This window comes from Equus asinus, chromosome 10 (assembly GCF_041296235.1).
Source record: "Equus asinus isolate D_3611 breed Donkey chromosome 10, EquAss-T2T_v2, whole genome shotgun sequence".
In the NCBI taxonomy this organism is placed as follows: Eukaryota; Metazoa; Chordata; class Mammalia; order Perissodactyla; family Equidae; genus Equus; species Equus asinus.
The window spans coordinates 75,173,656-75,183,384 of NC_091799.1; the positions used below are offsets into that span (position 1 = coordinate 75,173,656).

At 44.3% G+C, this 9,729-nt stretch overlaps 1 protein-coding gene across 2 annotated transcripts in view; it reads right to left on the reverse strand.

The window, feature by feature from the left end:
• Positions 1-9,522, reverse strand: part of GHR (growth hormone receptor) — a 245,225-nt gene extending 235,703 nt beyond the window's left edge. Inside the window, exons 1-2 of one of the 2 annotated variants that reach the window (XM_014855170.3) lie at positions 9,432-9,522; positions 8,602-9,111 (exon numbers count right to left, since the gene is read on the reverse strand). Coding sequence is in view for 1 of the 2 variants with exons in the window: in XM_044779368.2 (XP_044635303.1) it covers positions 7,830-7,842 (13 nt within the window). In the remaining variant the exon portion in view is untranslated. Of the gene's footprint in view, positions 1-7,829; positions 8,460-8,601; positions 9,112-9,431 lie in introns of those variants that run through there. The other variant, XM_044779368.2, reaches the window with a different exon arrangement.
• Positions 9,523-9,729: the final 207 nt, after the last annotated feature.

Consider the following 9,729-nt stretch of genomic DNA (forward strand, 5'->3'; position numbering starts at 1 on the left):
CTATGATGATTGCATCTGTACTGAATATGTAGACTTCTAGGTTTTTTTTAAAGATTGGCACCTGAGCTAACAACTGTTCCCAATTTTTTTCTTTTTTTCTTCCTAAATCCCCTCATTATATAGTTGTATATATTTTTTTTAGTTGTGGGTCCTTCTAGTTGTGGCATGTGGGATGCTGCCTCAGTGTGGCCTGACGAGTGGCACCATGTCTGTGCCCAGGATCCCAACTGGCGATCCCCTGGGCCATGGAAGGGGAGCGAAAGCTATATAATGTTATAATCCAATGTTACTGCAGTAAAAAAAAGTTTATTTAAAAAAAATTTAAAATAAATAAAGTATATGGGAGCATGTGCATGCATTCTATGCAAATATTACAGCCATTTTATATAAGGGACTTGAGCATCCAAGTATTTTGGTATCCGTGGCAAGTCCTAGAACCAATCCCCCACAAATATAGTGGAACAACTGTATGCAGAAACACCCTGCAACAGTCACCTCCCACCAGCAAGGACTAGCCTCAGGGTAGCCTTCCCAACAGCCCTATCCAAGGGACAGACCTTCATAATAAGCAAGGAGAAGGAGCCTGGTACACCCTTCCTGCTCCCCTGTTACAAGTAACCCCAGTGAGCTCCAAATCTGCCTCCTGGTGCTCAGTTCCCAACCTCCTCAGCACCAAATGTCTACCTATCAAAAAATATTAAGCATATTTTAAGGCCTGGCTAAGGAGCCAGTTTACCTATAAAGCCTCTCCCCAAATACTTCACCCCAAACAGCTCTCCCATCTCTCTAAATAAATGTAGCATTTACAGTGTGTAATAGTACTTTTCATTAAGTTGTATAGCTGTCAATTGTTCCATAGTCACACCATGTACATTATTAGTATTGCCCTCCTAGCTTGAATGCTAGGTCCCAGAGACACGAGTAATGTCTTACACTACTCTTATATTCCCCAGAGTGTCTCGCATATCCCTGGGAACACAGTAATGGTTCAATAAGTATGTGTTCTGTCTTTGATTTTTCACAGTGATCCCAAAAATACCACTAACTTGGCCAAACTTACATCCTGTAGGCTAATAAAAAAATCTTATTTATTCAGCATGTTTTCCCAAATAGTTTTCAAAGTACTTTTCAGATGACATCATTAATTCTCACGTACCCTATATATGTACTGTAAGGAATAAATCAAAATACCAAACTTTATAGGACAAAAGCAAAGAGAATTAAAATTTCAGGCTCCGTGATGAGGGGTATACCAAGAGCTGGCAAACTGCATATATCTTGCAAGTCCTACTGAGTTCTACAGAAAAATTCGAACATGTCTCCATCTTGATTCAAATACTAAGAACTTCTAGACATTTCCAAGGCCCTGAAAAGGATCCACCTTGGAAAACTGGTCATCAGTTTGACTGCCATCATTAATCTGAGAATAATAACCAAATTTGCATTATGAGTTTAGATCCTAATTACGACCAGGATCCTACCCACATCTCTTTGCCCCCAACTCTCCAAATACTTCTTGTCAACACTTCAGTTTCTCTCTGTGTCTTATTACATACTAAGGTCATCAATAAAATATTAACTGAACATCTATTCTATGACAAGCAAAGCATTGTTTTGCCAATGTCTCTAAGAGAAATAAAATGCTACACTGACCGCTAATACTAAGAAATCATTCCTTTTCATTCTTGCTCCTCTGTATTTAATCTTTCTGATCAACTAGGTATAAAAATGTTGTCTTTTCTTCTTTCATCATCATCTTGCCCAGGAATTCTGGTATCTTCCTTTACCCCTAGGGGAAGAAGCCACTGTGGAGGCTCTGTCATCAGAACTTTTTTCACAACTTAGCACTCACATATGCTTTGGTAAACTATTCTTCTCTTCCCTTTACCAAACTGAAATTTTCTGGGCTAATAACATAGTTTGAAGGTGTCCAGAGAAGCAGTTGAGAGTGTGATTTAAGATCATATGACACGATACTGACCAAGGACAAAGGCTGCTTTCCTGACCAATAGCAATCAAAATTGGAAGCCTGACCAAGGTTTCTCACCAGCCATCATCAAGCTTGAGATGAACTATTTACTACATCACTTATTCACCTTTTGTTTCAATAAGCACAGGGAGAAAACTGTGAATGACTCTGTTTTGTAATGGTCACACTCTACTTTTTTTTGATATGGCAACTCAAAGATAAAAAAGACAGACATGATGCTCATTATGATAAAGTATATACTTGAAGCAAGAAAAAAATAGTTTTCCTTTGGACCAATGACTGCATCTTATGTCTAATATCCTGGATACTAAAGGAACAGAGGGGTATGCCCCTTTTAAGTTTTTTAAATTATATACTACTTTAAGTGTTTCATTTTATAAACAACGGAGGCAACAATCTAGGAGTTACGACAGCGTATGTCTAGCATAACAGGCTATTCACCACAGATAAAGACACAAAAGCACCTGTTCAATTTGCAAACCCTTGGTGTTCGAACACTGACTAAGGGCTTTATCAGAAAATTCTCCAGCACCTGTGTGGAATCTCCCCGAAGTGCACTTCTTCCCTGGTACCCTTTTCACTTAGAAGCCCAGCCAGCCATCGGTAGCCTTACAAGCCCAGCTAGCTATTGGTAGACTTGTTTATACTTAAACAAATCTGCAGTCTAAGAAGTATAATTCATTGGGATTATAATGATATTATTCTAAAGAAAACAGATTGAAGTCTAATCAATAACAAAAGAAGCAAGCCCTAATCAAAGCAGTAAACACATCCGGAAGTTTTAAGGACTTTGGTGAAGAAATTATCTACTGATTTTGGAATGGAGTATTTGAAGGTAAGCTTAGATGCTAATTAAAAACACACAGCCCAACAATTTCTGACAAAATCACTGCCTTCTTATGAATCATTATTAAGTAAAATTGGTGCCTGAGCTAAGGCTTCATTGACCTATATTAAAAGGTAGTGGGAAGCACTGAAGAAAGAAGTTGAGGGTAAACAATGATCCTCTCTGTCATCCTTCTTTTAAGAATCTGGTACTCATCATGGACCTTTCTTTAGCTCTAAGCAAAAACAACAACAACAAAAGAAAAGAAAATTGTTTCAGAAAGACGGTCTGCATCAGACCAGGATGAGCTGGTGTTGTTTTAGAACGGGAACCGGAACTACACTTGTGATTACATTTTATCTGTTTTACATAATTGATTAGAAAACTTGATGAGGGAATAAAATAAGCAAACACTATTTCTTAATGCTTATGTTCAAAATAGTTGTATATTGTTAAATAGGTGATATAAATTATAGCTCAACTGTCCAAAGCATTCCACATTAATTCAACTAACACTTCCCATACCTGCTGTGTTTATAGCATTCAACAAAGAGTGGGAAAAACATAAAAATGAATAAAAATTTATTTCCTGTTCTTGAGGAATGCACAGCCTAGCAAGGAAGATAGACACATAAAAAGTAGACCTGAAAGTAAAAATGAATGAAATAGCTATTCTCAGAGAGGTTTAAGCAAAGGGCCAAAGGAGCTGAGAGAAGAGAGAAATCCAATAATTAAATGGATTCAAATCAAAGCCTTGAAAAGAACCCTAAGAGGTCATCTTGTTTGCTCCTCTGTTGTTGTCTATTTGTTTTTAACATGTAAGAAATACGAAGCCAGGAATGTTAAGTAGTTTGCAAAAATTACAAAGCCCATTAGAGGAAGAACTTAGAGGGGACCCAGGTTTCCTGACACCTAGTTTAGTCTTATTTTATATCATGCCATCCTAACTTGGGGATTTCTTATATCAAAAAAGAACTCTGGTTTGGAAATCACATGTTTAAGTACTCGTCAGCAAGGAAGCAAATGGAATATGGATGGAGACCATAACGCAAGGGGATGCGTGGGGAATCTTACTACAAACACAGACACACACATGAACATACACACGTGTGCACACATGTCAATCCACACACATGTACATGAGGGGAAAAGCATGGACAATTTCATTTAAGAGCACAAGACTGTCACTGGCCCCTTGTCCTGGCGAGGGACTTCTGATAGGCCCAGATGTCACAGGTTGCTTTTCTCTCTTTGCCAAGAAAAATAGTCATTTCTTTCACATCCAGACTTGCTGAAAAGAAAACATTGTCATCATCATCAACCATAAACATTTCTTGCAGGAAGACAGAAGATCCTCAGCTGTGGCAGATTGTCAGCTGGTGGCAGGGGAAACTCATAATTTAGATGGGAAGCCCCAGACAGATACACAAAAGAAGAATCAATCATACCAGGTAGGAGTCTAACGCAGAGTATGCGCCAGAAACGCTACAGAGGTTATGTGGAAACACCTCAGCCCTGGGCAGTAGACATAATTTCGCAGAGGAGAAAAGCGAGTGTAAGAGGAGCTAATATGCATGGCAGTGGTAAAGCTCAGAGTCAAACTGCGGTCCAATGGACCCCAAAGCACTGGCCCCTGTATATACCAGCCTCGCTTCCTTCCTCCAAGAAGGCTAGGATTTGGTAAGTGAGGAGCATCAGAGCCTTTGTCCTACTTGGATCCAGACACGTAACAGGAGGCTAACCTCCCTTAGTACTGAAGCCACAAAATACCTGCTTTAGACTTCCCTACAGCATTAGCAAACTATTTACCTCCCAAGGAAGAGTAGGTTGTTGACTCAGTCATGTCCTGTACGTACAGCTTAAATGCCAGTTGCCTGAGGAAACATTTCTGTCTGATGTAGTACTTTCGCCTCATTTAGGGCCAGATGGCATACTCCCTGGACTTGGACAGAACAAGCCTTCCATAAATGCCTCATTGCTAGTACTGACTCATGCTCTCGGAAGCGGACTCAATAGGTCCATGGAAAGAATACCGTGTAGCCCCTACCTGCCTATAATATGCAGCTTCAATTTCCTTGTCTTCAGAACATTCCACATCTGCTATTTTTGGGGGATGGTATTCCTTGAGAGGAAGAAATTAAGTAGCTATCTTCATTGCATGTAGAAGTCTATACACCTGCGCAGTGTTACAACTTCCATTGATTTATAGGAAGTTCAGGCAGGAAAAAAATGCTTGAAATTCTTATCATAATGTTTTGACTATGGCTGATTAATAATCTGAAAAGAATGAGTTGTTATCTTGTTTACAGGTTTGAAATTAGTGAACAGTGTAATGGGATGGCTAAAATATGAATATTAAGCTGCCTTAATAGATATAGAAAGTCCAGAACTAAGGATTCCATATCCACGTTTTAGATGATATATATTAGGAAGGAAGGTAAGAACACAGAATCTAAGGCATTCTGGTCAGGGCAGAGAAGGGTGGAACCCCACAGTGGGTGAGGAACAGCTGCAAGAATAGGCAAAAAGGAATTTTGGAAGAAGCAGCATAATGTTTGTTTTCAAATACAGCACATAAAGGGAAGAGAGATTAGACTTATTGTTTGTGGCTCCAGCAACTGGATGGTAGGCCAATGGATGAAAGAAAATGTTGATTCAGTATAAGGCAAAAATTTCTAAAAATGAATCTTCCACAACGAACTGGCCCACAAGGAAGCAAAATTTCCATCTGATTATGCCCAAGAAGGGGTGGGCCTGCCCATTCATAGGGAGGGATACTGAAGCAGAAGTTCATGCACGTGATACAGAATTACTTCTAAAGTTGGTTATCATACTAATCAACCATTTTATTGGGCACATTATTTACGTTATACTGTTCCAGGTTGAAAAAAATCACTTGCCCAAAAGGCATCCTGTATTGCTTTGTTTACACAATTGGCAGAGGGCTGACTCCAGCCTTACTAAACTTCAGTTGTTAACAATTCAGTTTTCAGGGAGTCATTAGGTGATTTGAATATTCATATTAGAGATTACCTTCATATTAGAGATTAGATTCATAGAGACTATGGGGTTTTCTCTTTTAAGAAGAAAAAGTGATGGGTGTATGGACATGTGAACACACTAAGAAACAGAAGTTAATTTAATTATTGACATAGTTTTAAAAAAATTTGTTTTCAATAAAGTAAATCCAGTCTCCATAGTTGTGCAATTTACCAGTGGAATGACCAGAGAAGCTTAATCTTCAGGTCAGCAGACTTAAAAAATATAGCCCACGCCTTATTTTCTAAGCTAAACAATTTGCTGTGCCACATTCTCACTGTATCACTCAGATTTATCTTTACATTAACAATGCTTATCAGCAGATAGCCAAAAAGGCTCGCCAAGTTGGACTGACTTCAAGATTTGTTTCCATGCTGGGGTGCTTCATGTGCTTGGCAGAAGCAGGCTGCAACTGAGGCTCCATTTATTAGCTTATATAAACATTATGTCCTGAGCTAACAAAATACTCTACATGACAATCCCATAGGTTACTAAGCACCGTAAACATCTGTTAGCACAGCCACCAGAGATAGCACAGAGGAGGCGTCCAGTGTCCATTTTTAAGTGGTTTATGATATGGAGTCTGCTGTTTAAAGACCAGTCATCAAAAACACAGCCCCAAACTCTGCGTAGAACAAATATTTGCAAGGCAAAGTTATGCTCAGCTTGAAAACAAAAAACGCACTCGAGTCATGACTTTGTTATTACATTTATAGACTTGCATTTCACACTTTTGCCCATTAAGTGTTGGCTTTCCATGGCATTCAGAAGACCAAAACTATAATTTCACTGTGATATATTTACTCCAAAAGAAAAGCTGAATGTTGACTCATCAACTTTCCTTGGACTAATGTGAAGCAAAAGGTTTACAAGGGTAGAAGAAGGAGATGAGGGATGGGACACGCTTAGGTTATAAATGATGTTTCCAAGGGTCTCTGTGCTAAAACACATCCTTCCAGCTCCATTTAAAGTGCATCTGAAGAGAAAGCATAAATATCTGGAGACCCCTTGAAATCTAATCTGGGAACACTGAGCTTTGCTTTTCTTAAAAGGAAACAGAATCCCCAATCACCCAAAAAGATGGAACCAACAACCCTGTCTACTGAATCATTTTACTTCCTTTCTATTGAGCATTTTAATTTCTGGAAATGTTTCAATACTGGTGACCTCCAAGGTCTATACCTTGGCACCCCCAGAGGAAAGGACTTCTAGCATGACCCAGGTGGAAACTAGCCTAGAACACCAGTTGCTCAGGGCACAGAGTTGTCACAACATTTGTGAGGAAAGGTGAGTGCCTTCACAGGCACACACGCCAGGGAATCTAAAGGTAAACACCCCAGAGAACATCTAGTCTCTGGACTGTGGACAGGAGTACCCCAGGAATCTCAGATCCGCAGCTCCAACTCGGGTCTAGATCGCCAGAGTTCTGTACCCACACATATACCCATCTCCTAGAACCCTTGTCCTCCTATGCAGGTCTCCCGAGAGCTCTAGAAACCTCCACTACCAGCCCTCAGCCCCTCGAAGACGAAGGGTTTTAGCATTTTAAAGTCCGTGGAACTTAAATCCTATGCAAGTACTCCTGCGACTTCCCAACCCTCTGGTCTCCCCTTACCTTTCCCTGTCCCTTCCAAGGTCTCCTGTCGGCATAAAAAGGCAGGCGGCACCTCTCTGGCCTCCCTGCCCCCGCCCTCCCGCCCCGCACACCCTACTGACTCGGGAGCCGACACGCCTCCCCAGAAGCACACACGCTCGCAGACACACAGGCGCGCACGTACACCCATTCAGCACACACACCACGCACTAGGCCACCAACTCCCGCAGCCTGGCCCCAGCAGGCGTCCCCCCTTGGGTTATATATAAAGCACTTGCCCCAAAATAAACTTCCCCACGCACCCGCAAGTGGGTGACCCTGTCCAGCACCCTCTGCGCGCCGCCAGCGCCCTCTCCCCAGACACGCGGCTACCCACTCACCCGCAGCTCTCATGCCTCGGGCAGTTCTGTCAAAACTTTGAGCCTGGTTGATTTCATAACCACGCGTGTGTCCAGGGCTGAGGGAGCTGGGCTCTCCACGGCTTCCACCCACCCCAGCTCATAGGGACTGGTGGCGGTGACTGTACTGACTCCAGCTCCGCGGGTGCCAATGCGCGGCTTCAGCCCGCACACAGGCGCAAAGGGCGGTGCGCTTTGGGGAGGAGCGCGTGGTGTCGACGCGCACAGCCAGACGACCTCCTTTCTCCTCCGGTCGCGCCGCCGGAGACCTCTCCCCGCTCAGCAGCGGCAGCCTCAGCAGTTGTGCCCCAGCCCGGCTGACGATGTCAAACACAAACAGTCGCAAAACTTTTCGACTTCAACAAAACTGTCTTCGGAGGAAGCCCCTCTAGGTACCGCAAACACTAGCTGGAGCAGGCGCCAGTGTGGGATGGTTCGTCTGTCGCCCCCAACTCCCTGACGCCCCCCATCAACTTCCAGACACAGATACACACACACACACACACACACACACACATACACACGTCCACAGCGTGCATCGGGTTACAACAACCCACCAGCAGAAAACAACTTCTCCGTGAGGAGGAAGGGAGTACAGCCAACCCCCAAGTCGCCCGCAAAAAGAATTATACGTGTAAATACATAAGACAGATCCTCATTTCCACAAACAACTGGCGTCCCAGGGTCCACTCCCAGGCCCCCTGGCACAACAGGGAGAATGTAAGAGCCCGACTCCCGGAGCCCCCTCCAGTACCTCCGAGCCTCGCCGCCGGAGAGAGAGCGCGGGTTCGCACCCGCGCTGTGGCCGAGGGCGCGGGGCCTCCGGGGTCCCCGCCGCCGCTTCGGCTCAGCAGCAGCCGCCGCCACCGCCGCTGCAGCAGCCGCCGCTGCCACCGCCGCCGCCGCCGCTCCCTAGACCGCCTCCTCTTCCCATGGCTGCGCCCTGCTTGGCAGCTCGCGGGCTGTCAGGCTCGGGGAGGGGGAAGGGGGCGGGGTGAAACGGGAAGGGAGGACGGGAGGGGAGGGGTGGGAAGCAGCGGCCGCGGTTCACCAAGGGTCACGCCGGGCCCGGCCTGCGGTCCCCCGGACCCAGGCTGCCGAAGCGACGGGAAGAGGGAGTTCAGGGCGGCCGGTTCGAGAGCCGCTGCGGTGGCGCCGAGCGGCAACCTCCTGGCCACGCATTCCGAGGAGCTGAGATGGAGCGTTCCCCTGCGAGGAGTTGGAGTTGGTGCGTGTCACTCTCATCTGGGCTGCGCGGCTCCTCCTAGAGGAAAATATTGGTAGTTGCAGGACACTTCCTTCCTCTCCGCCCACCACTGTTCCCAAAAAGAAGGCAGGACCTAAAAGAGCCTAAGTGCAGTCAACAAATTCCAAGGAAAGCTTACAGAAAAGTTAGCTATCTGCAGGAATGGGGAAAAAAAACGAGCAAGCTAGCTGGGAAAGCGTCAACCAAACATTGCTTCTCTCCACCTGCAACCATTTTCCAAACTTCTGCTCACTGGGGCCTGGAGAAAAGATAGTTAAAAGTAGGAAGGATTTTATTTTAGAGGTTAGAAACGGAAGCAGAGAGATGAAGTAATTTACCAAGGAGACAAGGCATGTTAGAAGAAAGATATATCCAGAAGTCAGAGCACAGGGCTGCAGGGTGTCCAGACACAGGCCTCAGCCTGAGGTCTGTCCTTGTGTGTGACCTAGGGAAGGCACTGGACATAACTCATCTGTCAAATACAGGGCTGCCGGCCTCATTCCACTGAAGGGAAAAGTGAGAGGAGAAGTTGTCAGAGTGTTTCAGAAAGTTAATGTTGTTGTGCATAAGCATGTCATTTTGTAAAACTGCTAGTCACCACATGCTTTCCTAAACAGAAAGTACAAAAGTCCAGTT